This window comes from Oikopleura dioica, chromosome PAR (genome assembly GCF_907165135.1).
Source record: "Oikopleura dioica chromosome PAR, OKI2018_I68_1.0, whole genome shotgun sequence".
NCBI lineage: Eukaryota > Metazoa > Chordata > Appendicularia > Copelata > Oikopleuridae > Oikopleura > Oikopleura dioica.
In genome coordinates, this window is record NC_137293.1 from 14,117,106 (window position 1) to 14,139,508 (window position 22,403).

A 22,403-nucleotide genomic window follows, 5' to 3' on the forward strand; every position below is an offset into this window, starting at 1 on the left:
TCTTCTGACGTATCAAACAGCCGACTAAACTATTTATTCTCTAATTAACATGCATTCAGGATGTCACGCCTTTTAGCCGGAGAATTGGTCAATCAATGCGACCCAAAATAGTGATTTATCGAAAAAAACATGATCTTTAAGGGTTTCACTGTCTAAAACCCAGTTTTCAAACAGACTATTCCCCTTAGGTTAACAGAGTGACTCGGAGTCACTGACTCCCTTATTTCGTAGTTGTTTTTTTTTAATGCCTTCTGTAACTACAACCTAGTGGTTGATACAGCCAGACTGCATCTTTGATAGAGAATAAATTTTAGTTAGATTTGATTAATATTCAGGATTATTAAAGACGAAGATAGAAATAAGCGTACCACTCTGTTGCATCTGGGGGAAAAGTCTGCCTGATAATCGGGTTTGACATTATCTAGCGCTTTTACAAAGAAGAATCTCTGGACAAACCTGTTCTACATGAGACTATTTGTCGGTGAAGACGAAACTGGTTTTGGATGAGTGGAGGTACCTAGGAAGGCGCGAAACAATTCGCATGAATAATTCATCTGCTCTGTGCTTGCTCCTGGCCTCCTAGCGCACTGCTGCTGATATATCACCTGCTCTTCTTTTATTCACTTGCATTATTCTCGCGCTAGTTGAGAGGAGTAATATTGCTCCCGGCTGAAAAATTAAGATGGAATGAAGAGTCGGACCATCCGTGCGTCATTTTGGCCCAGTTTACTGCTCTCCTGCAATTTAGTTTTTATGAAAGCTTATTCCAATCTACGAGTAAGCTAATAAAGAAGCTAATAAAGAGCTTCGGTTTTATTTTCAGTCTGCGGTCGACTTTGGAGACGGTAATAAAATCACGCCTCGCGCTCAATTATTCACTCGTCCTGCGGAGAAAAAAAACTTGCTTTGTTAGTTGTTTAATTAATCATTTTATTATCAGCTGACGGTGTTAATATCATTTTTAAGCGATTGTTCTTTCTTTTGGACTGAGTCGAGTAAGGTTGGCATCGAGTTGAGGCGAAAGTGGTGGTAGGCCGAGGTCCGCTGATCAATCGGGACCACGAAGTTCGATGTAGCACCGACGAACTCCTGTTGCTTTTTGAAGCCGGTCAGGCGCTCGGGCGAGAAGGATTTCCAGGGGTGGTGCCGCAGGACGTGAGTGTGGAGATGGTCTCGGCGGTAATACGTCGCCTGACAACTAGAAAATTTATAAATTATAATTAGGAGAACTGAAAAACCATAAAGCCGATTATTTAATTTTAGTTTTGGAATTTTTTGAGAGGCTAGAATTGAGAACACTAACAAAATACAGCTACCTTCCCAATCAGTCACTATACATGTAAATAAAATTTTTCCACAAGATTTCATAACGAACCTTCCCGAGGGATGAATAATTTACGAAAGTTTCATGGAGTACTGTTACTCAATGATTAATTTATCTGGCGTGTCCCCTTTACTAAGTTCAGAATAAATTTCGAAGTGTTGTCAGAAGCGTCAGCCTCGTGACAGCTTTTCGATTAGACGAACGGACACGAACTACTAGTAGGTTCGGCGAGTATTCACACGACTGTACTTACTCTTCCACGGGGCACTTGAAAGGTCGGTAGCGAAGATGTTGGCAGTGATGCCGGTAGAGATCTTCAGCGTTGCGGAACTTGCGTTGCGTTTGTATCGTCAATGGACAAAATGTGCAGTGAAATCGACGACTTTCGTCGAACTCAGTTCCACGCATGTTCGATCTGACATCGATAAACACTTTTAACGAGGTCAATCACAATCATAAGCTTTTCTGAAACATATTAACCAACCAAGGTTCTGCCTCGATGAAAATATTATAAAACTAGATACTGGATGCTCTCCCAAGTATTTTGATTAGGACAAATAATCCGGGAATCTTGATGTCTATCAGACTTTCCTGAGAAGAGCATCCGCTAATTTGAACATTTTTCAGAGGAAATAAATAAATGCTCTTTCGATCACTCTTTTCGACTCATTTGACTCTGAAATCACATTTTAAAACGCAACAGGTCGCTACTGTCTACCTTACAATTATCCTCGCTTGTGTTTGACCCCTGACCTACAGCCTTTTTCATTATCAAATGACGCGCTCGCATTTCCTTTTGCTCCTCTGTCATTTTGTTGAAAATATCTTTGAAGCAAAAGGAGCGAATGTATTCAATCGTCGTCGGATCATGTATCACTGTCTGTTTCTTTCCATCCGAGCTGCGAACAACCATCGAGTTCACGCTGTCTCGAGGTTCAATTATGCTGTTTATACTTTCCATCGCGTCGTTTGTGTTGCTATCATCATTCTGGCTTTCTATTTTTATCGATATTTCTGAGGGCTGCGATTGTTGAAGATGCCGAGGGGAAATTGGCCTTTCTTCGTCGCTCAGATTGTTGCTACTTTCTTCTTTTGATTCATTCTCTTCTTTTTGCGCTTTTTCTTTCTTTTGCATGGCTTCAATCGCCTGAATTTTAAATTAAATTAAATAATACAATAAGAACCAAAAATATATTTTACAAAATTTATGTCCAAAAACGCACCTTGAATAAAATGTCAGTTTGCGGAGCATGCGTTGTTCTAGGATTTGAAATCTCCTCGATTTCCTCTTCATCTTTTTGTTCCTCTTTTATATCGATTTTTTCTTCAACCTCAGTGACATTTATTTCTTCATCTTCCGGCGAAGACTCTTTGGTCCTCACTGGAGTGGTAGAAGACTGCTGGGGAATACTGACAGTTGGCATTGAAGTTAAAGGCATTGAAGGTATCGGGACTTGTTGAGCAATTGAAATTGAACAGGAGGAAATGGGTGCTGCTGCTTTTTGGGGTCGGTAGACAATTTGCTGCTTTTGCATGGTGAGTGGTTGAGGTGGCATCATGCGATTTGGCGATATTATGGGCTGAGTCTGGTTGCTTGTTGGAAGACCTGGGAGGAGAGAAAGGGAGTACTTGGATTGAAGATGATTTTGTGGGATTATGGACACGTGGGGCGGATTGAAGCTTTTTGTCTTCTTTGGAAACTCTTCGGCGGTGTAGACGTAAGGGTACTTACGCTTTTGTAATTCACTTCAACAATGGTCAAAATAAATATGAAAAAGATAAAACTACTAAATTTTGGACAAGTTCCTTAGTTGAGGGACTGGTTTCTGGAACTGCGAGGAGATCGGAAGCTGAGGTTGTTCTGGAATACTAATAACTTTTCCATGCGGCTGGCCACTTTGAAAGGCAGCTAGTTGATCCATTGTAAACACTTTGAAATTCTGCGGGTTATTCAGCTGAGCCCCCGGACGAGCACCACAAGTACAAGTGCAAATGCACTGTTTCTGAACACTGGGAATTTGAACAGGAATCATATTGACCCCGTTTTGGACAATTGAGACTCCTTCTGAAAGCTGGGCTGGAGGATGTTGCTCTGGTGGGGTCTTTTTGCGCTCTTTTGCCGGCGGCGAGACATTATGAAACATTTGCTGTCTGTTCAGAGGAAGCTTCTGGGTGACGGAAGTGTTTGGAAGAATCGGAGCGACTGGCTTTGGAGTCCCTTTTGGGAGGAAGACTTGTCTTTTCTTGACCGTCTCGGGCTCGAAGATCTTCGAAGTGCAGATTTTCTGCGGTTGAGGATTCTTCGGCGTCAGCTTCAAATTGGTCGACGAATCTTCCCTTTTAACAGGCTTACCAGTATGAAATCGCTTTTTTTTTTTGCTGAACTAGGAGTAATCTAATAATTGTCGAATGCTCTCGCCATTGCGTAATTGGCGCGTGAGTAGCTAGAGGATAATCTGACAGACAAGTTATCGCTATGGTTACTTTCCCAAAAGGAAACGAGGAATGTTGACATTTTTTACGACTTGAGCTTTTACTGCTTGCAAATCTTGATTTCCAAAAGCCGGAAAATGCATTTTATGAACGAGTTATCGTTGATAAATAACTTCAGATTATTGAAGTAGATTCTGACTAATAGTAGGGGCAATAAATGTAGATCGAAACTGTAGGAAAAAGGATTGAAATAAGAAGGCAACGTTGGTTCTCTTCCTTGATTTCAGTTGGTGGTTGGGCATTAGAAGTTGGCTTTTAGACTTTTGGATGGTAGTAAACAACCCTCTGGTGGTTCAAACAGTTAAGAAGGTCTAAGCCCGGTTTCCTGTTAACGACTTGATCTTGAACATCATCCGGCGAGTCGATTTCTTCAATAAAATCATCCGGATCGTCACTTCTCACTTCCTTCGACTCTGACTCTTGAAGCTCTTTGGCGACGCCGGCCGTCATCGAATGAAAAAAAGGAAAAATCGGAAATTCGAGAAAAGGAAAAGATGGCGACTGAGCAAAGGAAAAGGAAAAGTAGCGCGTGGGCGAGACGCGGCAGGTCTCACAAGCCGCGCTATTGGACACAAGCCACTGAGGGAATCGTTCTTTCTGACAGACAAAGATCGCGAATATTTGGCGCGTGACCGTGCCATCAAAAGGCCGCTGCTCAAGAAGAAATGGAAGAATAAATACACCCACTTGTAAATATGCTGTTCAATCAACCGCAGTTAATGCTGAAATGCTCATTTTCTAAGTAAAATTGTAATTTTACACGATTCATGGGCCATTGGGTAAATAACTTTTATCGTAAAATGTCAAATTCATAATTTATTGAATTTGATCATAAAATCATAAGAATAGAGTTGATTGAATTCAGATAAAGAAATTGATTGTGACTCTCTCATTATCTGCGTCGATCCTTTCTTTGGCGATTTGTGCAATTTGAGAGGACGATGACCAGAGTTCCGCGTTTCTTTCCGCATCAGAATCGCTAACGCGTTTCTCGTGAAATTTTCGCATTTTGGCTTAATTTTATTCATCAACGATATTTTAGAGTAAACCTTACTCATGGAAAAAACTTTCATCTTTTTCGTCACGCCATGATGAGTGAATTCTAATCCTGTGTCTTTGCATTTTCCTTGACAGGAACAGACGTGAGTAGCGGAAATGAAGTCCTTGATTTTCGTTTTGTACAATTTGTCTTTCTTTGGTGTTCCAAGGCATCGCGTATTTGATGAAGTCCGGACTGCCCGGTAATCAAAAAATTCGCCCTTTTCGAGCTGAAAGTTCGGATCGAGCCAACACGATGCTGGACGTCCCCATCCCCCGCAGAGATGGTATTCAATCTGAGAAATTGCATTATCGAAGAACTCATCGTTCGCTCCATGCTTAGACAAGTACCCAAGGTACATGTATGAACTACGCAGTCTTTGTTCCGTAGGAGGCCGCTGCGCAGGAGTGGGCATCAAGAATATTATTCGTCCGTTATGAAAAGCGAAGTATAGAAAATCAAACTGGAAATTTTTCGGTTCTTCGGGATCCGGAAGCTGGTACTTTTCAATCATCTGACTTGATGTATTGATATGGTAGACATCTTTTGCCAGGTGCATGTTTCCTTCAATAAGAGCAGGAACTAATCTTTGAAGGGCTTCAAAGTTCTAGGTATACCTTCTAGGTATGAATTCTGTTCTGTTCATATGCATATTTTGATGGTTATATGATATTATATCATTGATATAACTTACATCATATATATTATATGTCAGCTGAGAATACAATATTTGAAGCTCAACATAAAATTTTTCTGATCTATCCAGTACAACACCATTTCAAAATCAAACAAATTATTCAATTCGATCGTTTCCGAACTTATGACTTCGATAGTTTTTTCTTGAATCTTGACCACTTCGACGATGATAGTAAAATCCTTCCGGTAGATAATTGGAAAAAGATGAAACTTGTCGATTTCCCATCGCCCTCGGACATCTTGTTTTCCAATAATTTTGACGGGAGCAAGTCCAGATCTTTCTAACTTCATGGGTTGTCTGGAGGGATTTTTCAAATTGTAGATCAAACAACAATCTTTCGATGTGTAGAGTAGAAGCGGGTCAAGAATGGTCAAATATCTATTTCCGCGTGTCAGCCGAGCAATTCCACGATTATTTCTATTACGATTAAGAAACGATGTACGTCTATGACCCGACAGAGACGGAGACTCTGCATTTCTAATTGGAAGGGCTCCATTCTTTTCAAACTTGTTGTTCTTCTCACTATAACAAAACTCACTCGACTAGATCGCTGGATTTAGCTTGGGGGAAAATTCTTTGAAATAAGTGTTACCCTACCTTTTTCTGACAATTTTATAAACGTATATTTTCTCATAAGTAACTTCTTCGGAGGGGTTTGTGAGGTTGACCTGAGACAATATCTAAATTTGACAATTAAGAGACTAATCAGATATGAAGCTTACCCAATCTGTTCCAACTTCAAAGATTCGAAACATAAATTCATAGTGAGGAAGAGAAAATGTAGTACTCCCTTTTGAGACATATTTTTTATCCCTGATTTCTTCTCTTTTTTGAATAATACTGCGAACAGATTCAATAACAAGGTATAATCAGTCGATTATTTTTTTTTAAGAATAAGTAAGTGACTTAAATTGAATTCCTAAACTGGTGACGCCGGAGAGAGAATGCGGCAATACGTTTAATTCATTCTGAACGAGCTGGTAGATATAATCGTCCTTGACAAATCTTCTGAATATGCGAATGCAAGAGCTTTCATCCAGAAGAGAATCGTTTGGTTGCATATTGTATTCGATAGGAACACCGGGTTCCCTTCTAACATAATTAGCAATATGAGACTCCGGCTTCGTCAGATGACTTTTAAGGGACAGAAATGTTTCTCGATCCATTCTGCTGAAGATGCATTGTGCAATCACGTGACCGTCCGGATGATCTTTAAACAAAAAATTCTTTCCAATTAAAAACGCAACCCTACCTAAAAGACCAGAAATAAATTTCTCCCGTCTCTTGTCATAAATTTCCTCGAACACATCCATTCTCAAAATGATTTCATCTGCGGTTGAATTTGAAATGCAGGAGATATGGTACTCTAAAGTGGATCTCAATGTGCAATACGCGCTTGGCGCGGAGTTACACTAACCCCTGCTCAAACAAACTCCTCCGTACGGACAGACTTCTTTACAGGAAAATGTTTGAAAGACTCATTATCATGAGCATTTGATATTTAATGAATGATGTTTTAACGGAAAATATTAAAATACAGTCAAATGGCAGATGAGTAGTAGTGCGAGCTTTTTCTTCTATTCTGATTGGCAAACATTGATGTCGGCAGTTCCGATACTTGGTCAACACTTTCTTCCTCTTCTTCATCAACGAATTCCTCGGATATAAAGCCAACATTGCTTTTTGTGCTCCTAAAAGAAAACAAAAAATGCTGAGAACGCTTTTTATTTGCTTTGGTCAAACTACATATTTCGGAGATAGTTTCTGTGATCCTTACCGAGTTGTGTTGTTTGTTAGTTCAGCTGCAGTAGTTTCGGAGTAATCATCGTCCATGTCTTCAAATACAAGAGTTGGTCGACCGCCAATATCTTTGACGACATAGCTCTGCCGACGTCCCGGCGGAACCGAAATGGTATCCCGCCGAGTGGACATTCGACTTGACATTTCGACGGTCGGCCGTGTTCCTCGAGGAGGCAACTTAGGGTTTCTGTTGTAAATGATTTTTTCTTTCTTTGGTTCTTGCTTTACTGGTTCGCTTTTTACAGGCAAATCCGGATCACTTGTCTTGCAGGCGGCACAAATCCATAAGAAACCATCATCACTTGAATAAGATTGTTGAAGCTGTATTTGGTGCATATTTCGTACCTGACAAAAGCGATAGCAACGATGAGAACCAACACAAAACCAAAGCAAACGGCCATTGTTATACCAACAATTCCTACTGTCGAGAATTGCGGTCCACTTGGTAGCGTTACCGTCGTTGTAAAAATTGGTTCTTGAGCATGTTCATTGTTTGAACTTTATAATAAATTATCATTATTATCATTATGATAATTTCGTTGAAATCGAGTATGAACAATTTCCTGTTGTCGGAAGTTCAGGTGCAGCGGAAGTAGTTGTTGGCAGTATCGGCTGGGTCGTGAGCGGCGGTGGTAAACACATTTCCACGTCGGTCAAGTTGAATAAGTGCGATCTATTGCATAGATCTTGCTGTTTGCATTGCGCGGTTTCGGTCTTCGAGTTGAACTTACTCACATCGACGCCACTCTGGAAACAGCTGCGGTTGATGACTTTGGTTGTTGAAAGTGGCGTCTTCAAGGCTCCATCTGGCGTGAGAATGTTCTTGGTGCTCTGGCGTAGCAATAAGGAGCAACCATCCGATGAGCAAATTTTCGAATCTGCCCCTGATGCTGGCTCATTTAGACACGTATCGTAGTCTCGGCAATTTCCGTCTGAGCAAATTTCATCGCAGGCGAAACAGCTTGTTTCCTGGATTTTGATGTGAATCGAAAAAGTTCAAACTTCTCACCTTTAGTGGATTGACTTGTATAACATTTGGCTCACAAACGCCTCTGAATTGCTTTGTTGGCTTTTCATAGCATTTTAGGGCAGTTAGTGCAGCCAAGCCAGAGTCCAAACAACTAGTTCCGGGAGCAAATGAGGACTCGGAACTTACGTAGTTGCATGTACTTCTGTTTATGGTTTCATTCCCAGTCTTAGTTTTTCGAAATTAGTGTCGCATAGGAATGAGAGTTGAACTTGAAGGCTGACGAATGTTTGCCTTCCTAGAGATCAACAGTCGATCATTGACTACTTGTTATTACACACTAGTTACTCAAGTTGAGTAACTCAACTACGAAACCATTCCTAGAAGCACTGGATTCCTCAACGATTCTCTCATCATCCTCAAGATCAGCATCTTCAATCTTCCTACCACATCCACGTGACAAAGTATGCGTGACAATCCTGTCATTCTGCTCAACTGATGTCCATTTTGATTCGCACACTTGATCCGGTTGACAGGTTTCAGTTTCGAAACTCGATGAGTCTTTGTTGATTTCAGATTTTTTCTATTTTCTTAGGATGAAATTTCCCGCTCGTAAAACTGTCCCATAAATAAAATTGCGAACTCAGCGTCCCAGAGTAAACAGATGAAGAGTTTGCACAGATTGTTCTTATATCGCTTTCTTTTCCTCCGAATTCCGAAAGTAAAGCTGATAAATGCACTTTCAGAATAGAGCTGAGTCCAATTTCGAGACTCATTGATACATTCTCTTCGAATTTGTGTTAATAGAAATTACGTTTTTCCGCAAGTTTGTTTAGTGAAGATATTTGCAACAAGCGGCCTCGGCTTCTGATCAGAGCGACATTACGGCATCCTGAACATGTGAAACAAGCTTATGTAAACTTTTCAACATCATTTGAGCATGTTTTTTCACATAACTTCCAAGGTTATGTAAAACGAACGATTATCATCAGCATGAAATCATTTTAACAATCATGTTTTTTAATAAGAACATTGCCTTTTGGGCACTTTTGTGGACAAAAATATAAATCTGAAATCTTTCCTAATAAAAGACAATCCAAATCTCCATCAACACTGCACTGAGTGCTCCCTTTGAAATAGACGAAATTAACCAAGCATTTTGCACAAAGAACCATAATTTCCTTATCTCTGCTGAGAAAAATAAAACGATATTAATCCTTTCCGGAGCGTGTAGTAAAAGTCGTTAAGAAAACCACTTGTGCATTTGATCTTATTGACCAAGTTGCGTGCTGTTTACTTTTTTGCTTGCGCCACCATTAGCTATCGAATAGGGGCTGTCAAGTCTTCAAACTCGTCAGAGGAATTTTGGAATATGGACCCTTCATTGAACTCAAGTGATACTGTCAAATTATCATTAGCTGCTGAGTTATGTGTTTGGACAACTGTTGAGAGATTCACCTGCACTTCACGATTGAAAAGCTAGTCAGGGCCTGTCTTTTATGAGGAATTTTAAATAGTAATGGCTGTTACTATCGGCACCTTGGTTGATCGATTTCTTCATTTGATGAGGATTAAGAGAGCTGACGATAAAGCATGAGGTCAAGCTAGAAACAAATGACGCGAAAGTTTGTTTTTATTCTTTCTTGAATGATGCTTTGAGAAGAGCAAAGGATGTTATTCTTTTGGGAAAAAAACTAAGAGCAGTTTCGCGAATTGTTATTGATCTTGGTGTTTATAACTCTGAGAATTTCCTGAAAAATGCAAAGCCATCATAATTTTCCTCTTATTCCGCCTGTGAAACAAGCTCGACATACTGATGTCAAAAGTGTTCGTTTTATTATAACCGCAGGTGCACCAACAACATTCAACAACCTTCCGATTCCCTTTCTTGCAAGAACAAGTCCTTCAGAGTTTCCCCAACTTGACAATTTTCGAGAAACATTTTTGACGTAACACATGTGACAACTTTTATACAGTTGCCTCGAGCAGCGTGCCCGGAAAGATACTAATGATGAACACGTTTGGGAATTTTGTTTGACTTCAATAATCCCACTTGTCAGACAGGAAAGTCATCAAACAGATATTCCGTCATCAAACTGCCACTATCGTTGGTTCAAAATAAACTGCAGACGTAAAAGCGATCAATAATTAAATATGTCATCGTTCGCAAATCTGTTCTAGTCGCACTGTCTTTTTTGATCGGAAACAGCTCAGATAGCGAGTGTTCTAACATCACATGCATTCAAAAGTAGACTTTTATTTTCACTACAGGAATGCTTTCAAGCCGGACGGATTTATGAAGGAGTTCTGAAAATCAAGGACGAGTTTTTCTCCGTTGGGTGAAACAACAACGACTCGCTAAAAATCATCTTTATTTCCGAATAAGAAAAAATTAACTAACCTGTACTATCCAATCATTTCCACTTTCGTTGAAAAGTGCAGCTGCTTCTATTTCTCCGAGATCATAGGCTTCATACTTTGAGTTATTATTTCTCGAGTAAAAATTACCTGGAATCGAAAAAATTTGCCAAGTTGTATCGAGCTCTGGCTTCTTCAAAACTCGTTTTTGTGTCCGCCCTGAACATAAAATTTAACCAACATCATAATTCTCATTCAGCTAACCTTTTGTTCCATAGAGCTCGACAAAATGTCCGTTTTCATCTGTCAATTTCTTCTCGGATAAGATTTTCACCAAATATTTTGAGGAACTTCCATCAGGGCCAAGTTCGTAAACACGCTTTGGTTTGAGCCACTCATCGCACCCGAAAACTTGATCTGTTTTACCGATACGATTCGCAAATAATCTACTTCCGAACTTGAATCAACATGCAAAAGGGAAAACAAGTCCTTGAAGTGGTCGCACTGGGCGATCCTGCTCATCTACTTCCGTCAGTTCGATTCTAGAGAGCAGCCAATCAGGCGAAAGTCCACTGCCGTTATGTCGGACAGTCAACTTGTGCAACGCGGCTAGCTTTTCCTGGAATCAAGTGTCGTTAAATTTAATTCAGCGAAGCACTTGTGTAAGATGCTCGAAATGACAGACAGAAGATGGCCATATCCGGTGGCTCTAGGAACGCTGAATTAGATACTTACTTTGATGTTGATCCTGAGCCGATTTTTGGTGTTTCTTTCGAACGCGTCGCCACCTTGTTCTCGAATTTTGTAACCTTGAATATTAGCTTGAAATGAAACAGCTCAGCAGTCAATTTTACCGTTTTTGCCACCCATGGTCTTGCCGTTCTCGTCCGTCAGCCAAAGGAAAACCGCGGCATCTGTTCCAGCAAAGGCCTTGTCGCCTAAACCGACATTAAATTCGATAAAACTTGAGTTTCAACCTGTGTAAATGCTTCCAACATATCTTGTTATTCCCTGAATTGGAGCAGATTCCCCTTTCCCATCGCCGAGATAAAGCTGATCGAGCGAGACCAGTGACGATTTTCTAAAAATTCCAGAGCGTGTTCTTTGGAATTCGTAATTTACCTTGATACTTCAGTCAGTTGATTCTCCACGGGAATGTCAACACTGGTGAAATTAATCTGTCCAATCCCAGGTTTGCGCAGAAATTGCTTTACTGGGGTCATTAGATGAGGTAAATCATTTCCACTGTCGAGTTGCGACGATTTAGGACTCGGCAATTCGACATCCAAATTATTCAGAGACGATTCTGAGTCCGTACGACTTTGAAGCGTTTTCGTTCTCAGCAGTTTCTTTGGAAGACTGCGTCGAAGAAATTTTTTGATGCCGCCTTTTGGGTTTGAAGTTGAAGTCGGACGGACGAATGGCTGGTTTTCATCGGTCTGGGTATTTGACTCCGGGATGCTCTCTTCAGTGGTGGTCGAGGCAATGGAGCTGGTTTCAGATGGATCCTTTTCTGAGTTCGACTTATTATCTTTTGTGGTTTCTTCCGGCTCCCCGGCCATCTTGTCTTTCTCTTCAGATTCGTTTTCATCATTTTTACTTTCTTTCACATTGTTCAGCTGCTCCTGCCCATCTTTCTTTTCTATGTTGTCATTTTTTTCCTTGATTTCTTCTTCGCTTGTTTCGTTTTGTGCTTCCTTCAAATCGTCTTCTTTTTCTTGAAGATTAACATCATCTTCGTTTTCCGAGGACGATGTGAAAGAATCATCAGATTCTGACTCTGTCGAGTCTTGCTTTTCAAAACTATCTGGATTCGCGATTCGTACGGGTGGTTGAAGAGTTATCTATTCGGAAAAGTTTTATTAATGATAAAATTATTATAAAGAGGCTCTCTTACTTTTTGCTCACTATCTCTTTTTGATTTCAATTCTTCTTCGTTAGGAGTATCGTTTGTTACATTCTCAAACAAATCTGCGGACTCAGAATCGGACTGCGAGGATTCGGAAGGATCATCTCTCAGTGTTCTGATGACTTGTGAAGACTCGGTGTTAAAGCCGCTTTCAGAAAGATCGTCTGTTCGCATATGCGAGGCATCAAGCGTCAAATCCACACTTTCTTCAATTATTGCATGATCGTCGTCATCGATCGCGGATTCATAGAAAGAAGACAGATCGGGATCTTCTGCTGAGTTCATTTCATCTCTTTCGTGCATAAGTACTTTTTATAGAATAAAAACTCATAACTGAGGGGCTTTCAGACTGCCGTATTGTATTTTGCTCTTCAAGCGGAGAGCTCAAAATATGACGGGCCGTTGTTATTTCCGTCAAGATTTCATCGTCAACGCTCGTGACAATGCGGTCTTGAATTGTCAGCTTCAAAAGTTTTTATGCTGTTTTTCTTATTAAAAATTTATTAGATAAAACTTTCCTCTTCAAGAGATAAAAGGGTGCCAATACGAAATTGAGCCTGCAAATTGAGCTCCAGAGTTGATCTTGTCGGCTGAAAAATTACTAAAGAAAGTTAGCTTTCTTTGAATTTTTGTGTTAAAAATAACCTGATAGTTCGCTCATTTCTCTCAAGATCTATCAGAAGTCATGGCATCAAACTCGGATATCATCAGCAGCATCATTTCATGGTTCATATGAGCCGAAAAAGACGCGTAATTACGCTCTTTCAGAAGATAATTAACCTTATTTCCCGAGATTTACACCCGATGGTACATGAGAACGATGGTTTTACCATGTTGACTAGAAGAATGGTCAAGTACATATTATCTTTTTGAAACCTCGATTCTATACCGTTTCATCATCTTGTTTGCGTTCCGCGTGAGCGATGTTTAGCAGAGGTTTTTTAATCAAATAAAAATTAAACTAATAATAGTCGCGTTATCGGCTTTGCTCCGCAAATCGATCCTTTCCCGGTCATCGTCTGAATTCATTGAGCAAAATCTGTTGAATCTAACACATTTATATATAAGTAGAACTGTCGAGCAGCGTTTAATGATTTAACAAAAAAAACGCAGTTACAGTTTTTTTTCTCCGAATCGAAAAATGGATACAGAGAATCTCGAGTAGACAAAGAAGAAATGTAAAATGTCTACTGCAAGTTCTTCGTATTCCATAGTAAGCGTAAGTCTAAAATCATATATTTTTCTAGGGGGAATCTATAAGCTTTGGAATTCGGGTGATGAAAATTTTTGACGGAACCCTATGTTGGCCGCTTGATAAATTTTTTTTCTGCGCAAGAAATTCTGTCTAGTGAAAAGTCATGTTCAAAATAGTTCGAAGGTTTTTCAACTCCGATCTCATTAAAAACGCGACTAAGCCTCGAAACATCCCGTTGGCAGTTGCAAATTGAATGTTAATTTGTCTGATTCAATTGAAATTTGAATCGATGAGCCACAGTGCCCGGCACACGTGTTTTTGCCGCAGTTTATTACAGTCAGATTGACTACAGAGCTGCTGTAATTGCTGCATTATTAAGGAAACTTCATTGTGTCAGTTATTCGAAGTGTTCACTGACCGCGGTGGACGTTTGCAAAGACAGATTTCCATTTTTGATCACTCCCATTTTTGGCCGTTCACAGAGAAAAAACACTCCTAGAAAAATAAAAAAATGGCGACGACCTCAGCGGCGGGGACTGCCGGGCTGACCATGGTCGTCATAAGAAATACAAAAGGCAGGGAATTTTTGAATTCGATTTTGAATTAGTATACTCCTTGTTGATTTCAAAGAAAATTCAAAAAGCCACAAAAAGCACTCAAAAGAAATACAGTTGCGAGGGCTCAATTCTTTTGAATACTAATTATTACCGACTCGATATTAAAATTACTCTAACAACAACCCTAACCCTAACCCTAACCCTAACTTACCAATATTGTTGCCCCTTTTTACATATTGACACCGTTTTTATCATGAAAAGAAGCCATGAATAGTTCATCTGCGGCGCCAAACACTTAAACTTATCGGCCCTTACGTCTGGAAAAAAGAACAGGAATTGGTTGCGGCTTGGCTATTTAGGCTTGATTTATAGAAGACGGTTAATTTATTTTATGGTCCTTTATGCGCCTTGTAAAGCCTCAGCGGACGATCTTTTGCATCCTTTTTCAGAAGGGAGAGATTAGCTGTTTAGAGACAATTTTCAAATGAAGTGAACACTGAGTGATAATATTTTTAAATCGCCGAGGTCAGGTGCATGTTCGCCGCGGGATCAGTAAGAGTAGGAAAAGAGTCGTGAATTTTCAAGACTGCCCTGACATACAGGAATTAGTGACATGCAGGCTGCGACTCGTTTACAGGCGGCGGAAATACAGTAAAAGCTCAGCGAAGAGCTTCAACAAAGCGAGTAAAAGTAAATTTGACGATATTCGCAACTATCATTATTTCAACCATAAACATAGAACACACAGCAAAAAGAAGGCTCGATTGATGAATTTGGCTCGCAAGACTCATCCAATTACGAGGTTTGTTGTAAATTTTTCATTCTGATAATTGAATCGGTGCAATAGCATGTTTCGTCGGTTGAATATAATACGGGACGGGAATGTGGTTAGGAAGTATTATGGGAAATTATTTGAGCTCGCTAAAAAGTGGTCAAAGTTTTGCGACTAGAGTTTGCGATGAGAACGATCAGGTATAATAAATGAAGGAATAGAGGGTTTTTTTTCCTATTTTTCAATAGATTGGTTTCGATTGCTGAAGTCAGAAGGATCATTATCCTAAATTATGATAAAGAAAGCTCATCCATAAATTCGTAGGGCTAATGAAGGACTTCCTAATTTTCAAATCAGAGTAGAAAATGGCCTGCTGGCATGTGTTCCCTCGAGAGAGAGAGAACGACAGACTTTTGTTGAAAAACTGATGAGTGGTTCCATTACGGGTGATTGACGTCGTAAATGACTTCTACAGTTTGCGTGTTATCCAACTCTCGGTCTTTTATTTCAATTTTTTTATGACAGAGATGGGTTAATAATACTCGATATTCTTGACTAAGAGAAAAGGGGAAATTATTAATCGCATGATTAGTCGTTAGCCACGCGATTTTGCCTTCTTCTTCTGCGGATGATCTTTCTGCCCCTGTAAGTACCTGTAAATCAATTTCAGCAGACGGATTAGACCAAAAATTGAACCGCTCTGAACTTGACGGGTCAGTATAACAGAAACTGTCCACTAGAGCTTATTGAAAATGAGGCGAGGCAATCAGCCCAAAGAAGGTCGAAGCGATTGAAAGGTGCATTAATTAAAAAGAAAATAATAATTTAGCAGTGCCACTACTACTGCCAGTCAAATATTGCCTCTCGGGCACGATTACCATGAATTCCTGAATAATCCAAAAGGGCAATCGCCCGATTTGGCCACCTCACGTGTACAGAGATTCACATCTAAGAGAATGATGACTTCGAGAAAAAGGGCTACCTGAGGGGTTCTGCGAAAAAATGTTTGCATGCAACGCGAATGCGAATATCGCTTCCAGAGACGGGTCAATTTATTTTAGGTCAAAAGGAAGGAAAAATTAAATAATGATAAATCTGTACCCAAGCTGAAGCGATTCGAAAGAAAAATGTGCTCTCTTATTCACAGCAATATTTCCCCCTTCTCAACCCCAACTCCAAGTTTCCAATGGCTCTAATTGCATTGTTTTTATTCCGAATGAAAATATTCCCAAAGCATTTGGATTCTGGGCAATGTCCACTTTTGAATAGAACCCGATCTCTCATTTAGTTTTGACAAAAGCAGATGGTTGTAGGATTTTGTAGAGAAAAATTCTTCGTTGCCGAATTTATTTTGAGTAATTTTTTCAAAGGAACCGGAACAAGAATCCTCGAAAAAAAACGTTCAAAAGTGCAATAGCTGAAATTTTCCTTATGTAAAATTTTGTTATAAGAAAGTAGACGTGGCCCTTTTTGTCGAATTCCGGCTAGATATTTTACAAGTAAACCGGAAAGCGCTGCGCATCAGCGAGGAATCGAATGAGCACATTCCAGAGTTCGAAAATGTCAAAAAGCGAAAGAACGAAAAGGGGGATGAGTCGGGCTCCTTCGACGAGGAGTGCGATTTCGGAGAGGTATTTTACTGTTTTTCACGATCTGCTCTTTTCTATAGGTCTTCATGAGCAATTAATGATACTTTGACGTTTTGAAGGGTATAAGAGTATAAAGCCTTTATTAAATTTTTATGTGGGGCCTCAAAAATGTTTTTGGAAAAAATAGACTCAGAGGAAATACACTTTTGTACGACAAAAGCTGCTACAGTAAGATTAAACACCACGGACGCGGATCAGCCGATTATCAAAATCTGTCAATAACAACCACTCCGAGTAAAAATGCAGGCTCTTGCTCGTTATTGACAATTGTAAATTGTTTCCGAAACACTTTTTAACAGAGCATCAAAAATGTATCACGGGGCCAATATTCAATCAAGGGGAACACAGGGGAATTTCTGGAAGGTTTTAAAAGATCAGATGATTTCTACCGTTTTTAATTAGATGAGGCATTTGTTTTAGGAGCTCGTGTCTGGAGCGGACGAGAAGAAGGACTGGAAAGGGATTACACTTGCCATCTTATGCATCATTCTTATCGGCTGTCTTGTGGCTCTGTCTGTCCTGATACTAGAGTAAGAACAATAACTAACTAGAAACATATTAAATTGCTGCTAGGCCAGATGAAACTCCCCTTGGACCGGCACTAACGCTCAAAGAAATTATCGCTTTCTCAAGTTATTTCAAACGAAATTCAGTCTTTTCAAAATCTATTTGGAGAAAGAACAGCCTCTTTTTCCTCGACAGCGATGGGAACATCATCAGAAAGGACTTCCAACAACCAAAGACTATTGTCCTTGCTGCTTTTAACTCAGAGTTTTCAACGTAAGTGCAGTCTGAATTGTTTATCTTAATCTTAATTTAGAGAAAATGTGAAAGACTGGGATGTCTCTGGGGACGCCAATTTCGCTATTCTGAAAAAAGCAAATGATTATGATGCATTTGACAATACGGTTTTGAATTATGCTTTTTCCGTGCTCTATTTCTTATAAAAACCTACAATAAGACCTGTCAACGAGTAGCAGTCAGCTGAAAAGTGCGATCGCGAGCGATAAATCTCCAATTTCCTGGGCGGAGTTCGGAAGCTCCTCTGGATCGAAAATCGTCTTCAAGCGTGCCAAAGGAGGACTTGTTTATAAAGAATCGATGTTTGGAGAAGAAGTTACTCTTTCGACAAGTCAATATGCAGCAATTCCCCCAGCTTTATTCCTAAAAGAAGTTTTCAAAGATAAAGGAACGTGTTTTTAAAAATCAGAATGAAAGAATCAAGTTTCTTATTAAATGTTTAAAAATCACGTGACAGCCTCTTTATGGTGGAGTCCAAATGAAAATACACTCGCCTTTGCTGAATTTGATATGTCAGAAGTGCCCACTAGAACTGTATCACGTTTTCTTCGGCCAAATGGGAAGCGAGATTCTGATGAGCGAAATACCAAAAATTTATTTTACCCGAAATCAACAGAAAAACTTCCGAAGACGATATTGAAAGTGATTGATTTGAGGTCATTCCGGAATTCTGAAGATGCAATAATTTTAGGAAAGGGTCAATAATTCGTTATAAACGATTTAAAATATAAAAACAACTCTGACAAAGAACCGACGACGACCTCTGTTACATATTTGATGAGTTTACTCTGGCTCTCTGATGAGGAGTTCATCGCGCTTTGGAGCGATCCCGACCGTGAGCTGAACATTTACGAGCGATGCTTCGTCAAACAGGGCAGTTGTGAGCAAGTATACAAGTCTGAAGAAGCTTCTTGTGCTCTTCCCGCCGCGGTAAAAAATAAAAACAGTCGAAGAATAACATTTTAAAGGCATTGACCAATTTGGTGAAAATTTCTAATACGAAAATTGCGACTCTCAAACGAGGAAAAATTGCCAAAAATGGCGGCTCAGTTAAAATTCTGCTTCCGTACTCAATCGATGTTGATGCAAAACCTGCTTCAGCAGCAATCAGCGCTTTTGTCCATTCCTCTTTCAATTCCTTCTCAGGTATTTTGCAAGGAGTGGGCTTTGAAACGAGATTTTACAGAATAACTTTGTGTAAACTTCAGAGTACACGGAAGGATACGTGGACATGATAGGCGCTGATTCATCTAGCGCCGTGTACTTCCGACGGCGGCTGGGACAGAGCGTACATCTGTTCAAACAATCACAAACCACGGAGGTACTTTGTATCCATCGATTGCGTCACTTAGGCATCTTCTAATCAAGGCGCAGTGTTTGACCTGTCCGAGCGAGACAAGCGCAAGCCAGAGGCCTTGCGACAACTCTGAAGTCAACTGCCGCGCGGACATGACACTTTGCCTAGTCAAGGTAGTTTTTTTATTCAGCAATGTGACGCAAGCTTACTAATCATTGAATTTTCCTTGACCTAATAGCTAAGGCTGTACGTTGATAGTATTTTTAGTGCTTGTACTCCAATGAAACAATGGTCCCCTTCTCATATCTGATCAACAACCCGACAGATATCACTGATTGGAAGTTCTCGTCAAACAACCAGACCTTCGAAATGCTTGAAGACAACGAAAAATTCAATAATCAAACAGCTTTGAAAACGCGAAAGACTTTTGTGACCTTTTTCGGGTCTGAACGAATAGGGGGAAAAATGGTTTCCTTCAAATTGACGAGACCTAAAACGCAGCGTTCTGAGCGCTTCCCAATCGTCGTTTTTATGCCCTCAGATCGAAGCGTCCAGAGCGAGAAGAGATTTGATTTTGGACTGAAGGAATACTTTGCATCAGCTTATCAGCTCAATGTGCTCGAATTTGATGGTCTTGGATCGGAGCTGGGGTCAGGAATGGTTCGGATAAATTTGATTTTCCAAAACGGAACAAAAATGAACCAGAAAAGCCGATGATTATTGCTCTGGTGATTCTATGGAGTCCAGAAGCAACCAAGTGGTCGACTTTCTCTCTAAGTTGACGGTAAAAATTTACGAATGCAAATTTTACACTTGCACTTCACTTAAATTTTATAATTGAAACACGTTCTGGTTTAATTTTAAACGACACGTTCAATCTTCAAAAAACAATGTTTCATTTTAAAAGAGTACATTTTTAATACCGCTAAGTTCATTTTGAAGGATGGTGGGTTCAAGAAAAGCCAAATGATATTTGGCTTGGACACAAAGAAGATTGCGCTTTTTGGATTTGAAAATGGTGCGAATTTGGCGCTCTCGACAGCTTCGAAATTGAAGACGTTGAATTGTACATTGGCGATTTCATTGCTCGCTGATTCTAGCGATTTAGGTAATCAAAGTCTGAGTAAACTCGGCTCTAATTGTCTTTTAGCATCTCCGATTTCGTCAAATATAAAATCATCATCAAATCTCACTAACGATATTGACACGAATAACATCAGAAAACTCAAACTGATAAGTCCTCTTGATGACGGTAAGAATGCTGAACCAATTTATTATAATAAAATTCAAGATTTTATATCACCAATCGATGCAATCTCACTGGATCAAAAATTTGGTATACAGAAAGATATTTCGCTGAAATTTCTAAAAGGAACGAGTGAATCGCTTTTATCTTCAAAATACTGGGGTAAGACCGATTTGTATGCTCGTCATTTGCAAGTGTTTAGATTTTTACGGCGAGTACTTCTCATCGTGCCTGAAGAAGAGCTCTCCTTGAACACGCCGCGCCGCCCGAGTCTTCCACGAGTCTTCCCGAATTCCAAGCAGCGCCATCTGCCGTTCGCACTGCTAATAGAACTAATAAAAACGTAACGCGAATTCTTTCTTATCATTCAATCCTGCAACACGGAAAAAACGTAACCTAGAGATGAAGCTAGGGATACAGTTGCCACTGCTTATCGCTGCCGTAAAATCGCAGTTTACGGTTACAATCAAATTATGTACAGACAGAGATCGCTCGCCCAAAATCGTGAATCAGGCTTGGGCTCCTTCCGGAAGTTTGACAATGCAAATCGGATCCAACCCCTCCTTTCCGCTCAATTTGCCCTACAATCAGAAGAAACACGAAGAAGATATGACCGAAGAATACGAAGGAGACATTGACAGTGCTTCGACGGTAAGATATTCTTTTAATTGACATGTGAAAATTTGAATATGTAGGTTTCCTTCCTGTATACAAAGAAAGACATCTTGTGCATCGAGAAACTAGAGCTGAGATCATTAAAATCCGGCGCTCAATTCAACATCATTCAAGACTACGATCCCTACGCTTGGGACCCAACATCTGGCGATCAGTCTTGGACATCTCTTACAGGTAAAAGTCGCGAAAACAACTTAAATGTGACACCGATCTAAGGCAAAAAGATTTCATACTGGGCAGATGACTGCATGCCGGACAGTCGATTTCTCACCAAAACTGCACCCTTCGCCCAAAGTTGCCACGACTCGGTGACTTTTGACATCGTTGCGAAAAACGAGTGCGCTGATGGCACGCATGGATGTGATCCAATCGCGCAATGTGTTGATACTCAATTTTCATACGAATGTGTTTGCCCACAAGGATTCATCGGAAACGGGCTCAAACCTATTGCTGCTTTCGCGAGAACTGTTCCTCGAGGTTGCGTGCCTGATGGACGAGCAGCTACTGAAACATCAACAACGACGACGACGACGACGACGACGACAACAACTACGACAACTACAACGACAACTACGACAACGTCTACAACAACAACAACGACGACGACCACGACCACGACCACGACGACGACCACTACGACGAAAAAGGCAGCGGAGCTAAACTCCTACTGCTCAAGAGAGGATGAGAAGGAAAAGCCTGACTGGCTAATGCCTTGGCCTCGTCGATCAGGATGTCAGTACCCTACTTGCGACGCCACAATTACGATTGTAGATTCCTGGTCAAGAAAGAGAGCGAATCGAAGAGGTGGCCTGCATCACGGATTTGCCGCAATCATCAAAGTCCCTCCTCATGTAAGATTTTCTTTGCAATTTCAGATTTCTACTCATCATTTAATAGCACTACGACGGCGATGGATTTTCGATTCTTCTTCGTTTACCGAAAGATATGGAGCGAGGAAGCTTTCAAGTGTGGAACATGAATTTCTGGAATTTCTACGAGGGCCCCAACGGGGAATTTGACGTGTTGCTCCACTCAAAATGGTGGAATAACAAAAATGACAGAACCGATCCCCACTCATTCCTCATTGTTGCTGAGCGATTGTCAAGTCCTGAATTCCGTAAGATCATTCAAAATTTGGAGATTTTGAGTTTTTAGCCTCGATTCTCTTCTGGAACAACCGGCAGAAACGGCACCATTGCTTCCAGTCAAATATGATGAGAGGTGGACGATTCAAAGATGGAGAGGATCCAATTCAGGTTTGTTTTTCGATGAAGATTTATCCTAATTGTATTTAGACAATCGTCCAATCTTCCAACAGAGATGACAGAACAACCGATGACATCGTCAAGATTGTCATCAATAGAGGATCAATTCAGCGAGTTCGCCACTAAAAACCTCATTTCTATCCTATTCTTTTGTAAAAATATATTAAATAAACTTCAAATATAAAATGAGAACAACCAAATACGAATTACAAGTGAGTAATTCATTCTTAGCATTTGTTCCATTTAGAGCGATTTTAACAAGTTTTGAAAAATAAACAAATAATGATCATTTCGAATAGAGTCCGACGGAGATTGTAATCAACTCTTGATAATTCTTCAGCATATTTCAAATTTCAGAG

General features: G+C 40.2%; 6 protein-coding genes across 6 annotated transcripts; 2 read left to right on the forward strand and 4 right to left on the reverse strand.

The window, feature by feature from the left end:
* Positions 1-916: 916 nt before the first annotated feature.
* Positions 917-4,315, reverse strand: LOC145704527 (uncharacterized). Its single transcript, XM_081781981.1, has 5 exons — positions 4,154-4,315; positions 2,548-3,672; positions 2,078-2,471; positions 1,578-1,755; positions 917-1,198 (listed from the first exon to the last, which is right to left on the reverse strand). The coding sequence occupies exons 2-5, from the start codon at positions 2,881-2,883 to the stop codon at positions 937-939; spliced, it is 1,170 nt and encodes a 389-aa protein (XP_081638107.1). The 5' UTR covers positions 2,884-3,672; positions 4,154-4,315; the 3' UTR covers positions 917-936.
* A 326-nt stretch (positions 4,316-4,641) lies between these two features.
* Positions 4,642-6,963, reverse strand: LOC145703276 (uncharacterized). The gene is made up of 6 exons (XM_081780612.1): positions 6,806-6,963; positions 6,276-6,763; positions 6,151-6,233; positions 5,599-6,075; positions 4,872-5,443; positions 4,642-4,830 (listed from the first exon to the last, which is right to left on the reverse strand). Exons 2-6 carry the CDS (start codon positions 6,306-6,308, stop codon positions 4,679-4,681), a joined length of 1,317 nt encoding a protein of 438 aa, XP_081636738.1. The 5' UTR covers positions 6,309-6,763; positions 6,806-6,963; the 3' UTR covers positions 4,642-4,678.
* A 107-nt stretch (positions 6,964-7,070) lies between these two features.
* On the reverse strand, positions 7,071-7,844 carry LOC145704115 (uncharacterized). The gene is made up of 3 exons (XM_081781550.1): positions 7,699-7,844; positions 7,331-7,654; positions 7,071-7,244 (listed from the first exon to the last, which is right to left on the reverse strand). Exons 1-3 carry the CDS (start codon positions 7,752-7,754, stop codon positions 7,094-7,096), a joined length of 531 nt encoding a protein of 176 aa, XP_081637676.1. The 5' UTR covers positions 7,755-7,844; the 3' UTR covers positions 7,071-7,093.
* Positions 7,845-11,061: 3,217 nt separating this feature from the next.
* Positions 11,062-12,872, reverse strand: LOC145701992 (uncharacterized). Its single transcript, XM_081779205.1, has 6 exons — positions 12,576-12,872; positions 11,801-12,522; positions 11,656-11,759; positions 11,533-11,616; positions 11,414-11,487; positions 11,062-11,297 (listed from the first exon to the last, which is right to left on the reverse strand). Exons 1-6 carry the CDS (start codon positions 12,870-12,872, stop codon positions 11,142-11,144), a joined length of 1,437 nt encoding a protein of 478 aa, XP_081635331.1. The 3' UTR covers positions 11,062-11,141.
* A 5,446-nt stretch (positions 12,873-18,318) lies between these two features.
* Positions 18,319-20,407, forward strand: LOC145704318 (uncharacterized). Its single transcript, XM_081781768.1, has 10 exons — positions 18,319-18,491; positions 18,530-18,707; positions 18,770-18,882; positions 18,930-19,031; positions 19,126-19,508; positions 19,564-19,642; positions 19,801-19,966; positions 20,009-20,110; positions 20,150-20,266; positions 20,307-20,407. Exons 1-10 carry the CDS (start codon positions 18,339-18,341, stop codon positions 20,354-20,356), a joined length of 1,443 nt encoding a protein of 480 aa, XP_081637894.1. The 5' UTR covers positions 18,319-18,338; the 3' UTR covers positions 20,357-20,407.
* Positions 20,408-20,486: 79 nt separating this feature from the next.
* LOC145703452 (uncharacterized) lies at positions 20,487-22,211 on the forward strand. The gene is made up of 6 exons (XM_081780813.1): positions 20,487-20,755; positions 20,800-20,953; positions 20,996-21,630; positions 21,677-21,896; positions 21,935-22,035; positions 22,075-22,211. Exons 1-6 carry the CDS (start codon positions 20,507-20,509, stop codon positions 22,168-22,170), a joined length of 1,455 nt encoding a protein of 484 aa, XP_081636939.1. The 5' UTR covers positions 20,487-20,506; the 3' UTR covers positions 22,171-22,211.
* The last annotated feature ends 192 nt before the right edge of the window (positions 22,212-22,403 follow it).

Coding starts and splice junctions, on each gene's coding strand:
- LOC145704115 (XM_081781550.1), bottom strand. CDS start 7,754: ATGGCCGTTTGCTTTGGTTTTGTGTTGGTTCTCATCGTTGCTATCGCT. Junction 7,655..7,698: donor GTTGCTATCGCTTTTGTCAG/GTACGAAATATG, acceptor ATCTTATTCAAG/TGATGATGGTTTCTTATGGA. Junction 7,245..7,330: donor CTAACAAACAACACAACTCG/GTAAGGATCACA, acceptor GTTTTCTTTTAG/GAGCACAAAAAGCAATGTTG.
- LOC145701992 (XM_081779205.1), bottom strand. CDS start 12,872: ATGAACTCAGCAGAAGATCCCGATCTGTCTTCTTTCTATGAATCCGCG. Junction 11,617..11,655: donor TGTTGGAAGCATTTACACAG/GTTGAAACTCAA, acceptor ATGTCGGTTTAG/GCGACAAGGCCTTTGCTGGA. Junction 11,298..11,413: donor GGCTCAGGATCAACATCAAA/GTAAGTATCTAA, acceptor ACTTGATTCCAG/GAAAAGCTAGCCGCGTTGCA.
- LOC145703452 (XM_081780813.1), top strand. CDS start 20,507: ATGAAGCTAGGGATACAGTTGCCACTGCTTATCGCTGCCGTAAAATCG. Junction 20,756..20,799: donor ACATTGACAGTGCTTCGACG/GTAAGATATTCT, acceptor TTGAATATGTAG/GTTTCCTTCCTGTATACAAA. Junction 20,954..20,995: donor GTCTTGGACATCTCTTACAG/GTAAAAGTCGCG, acceptor CACCGATCTAAG/GCAAAAAGATTTCATACTGG.
- LOC145703276 (XM_081780612.1), bottom strand. CDS start 6,308: ATGTTTCGAATCTTTGAAGTTGGAACAGATTGG. Junction 6,234..6,275: donor TTGAAGTTGGAACAGATTGG/GTAAGCTTCATA, acceptor TGTCAAATTTAG/ATATTGTCTCAGGTCAACCT. Junction 6,076..6,150: donor TATAAAATTGTCAGAAAAAG/GTAGGGTAACAC, acceptor GTTTTGTTATAG/TGAGAAGAACAACAAGTTTG.
- LOC145704527 (XM_081781981.1), bottom strand. CDS start 2,883: ATGATGCCACCTCAACCACTCACCATGCAAAAGCAGCAAATTGTCTAC. Junction 2,472..2,547: donor AAACTGACATTTTATTCAAG/GTGCGTTTTTGG, acceptor TTTAAAATTCAG/GCGATTGAAGCCATGCAAAA. Junction 1,199..1,577: donor TTCAAGTGCCCCGTGGAAGA/GTAAGTACAGTC, acceptor TAAATTTTCTAG/TTGTCAGGCGACGTATTACC.
- LOC145704318 (XM_081781768.1), top strand. CDS start 18,339: ATGAGTTTACTCTGGCTCTCTGATGAGGAGTTCATCGCGCTTTGGAGC. Junction 18,492..18,529: donor CTTGTGCTCTTCCCGCCGCG/GTAAAAAATAAA, acceptor AACATTTTAAAG/GCATTGACCAATTTGGTGAA. Junction 19,967..20,008: donor CGCTGATTCTAGCGATTTAG/GTAATCAAAGTC, acceptor ATTGTCTTTTAG/CATCTCCGATTTCGTCAAAT.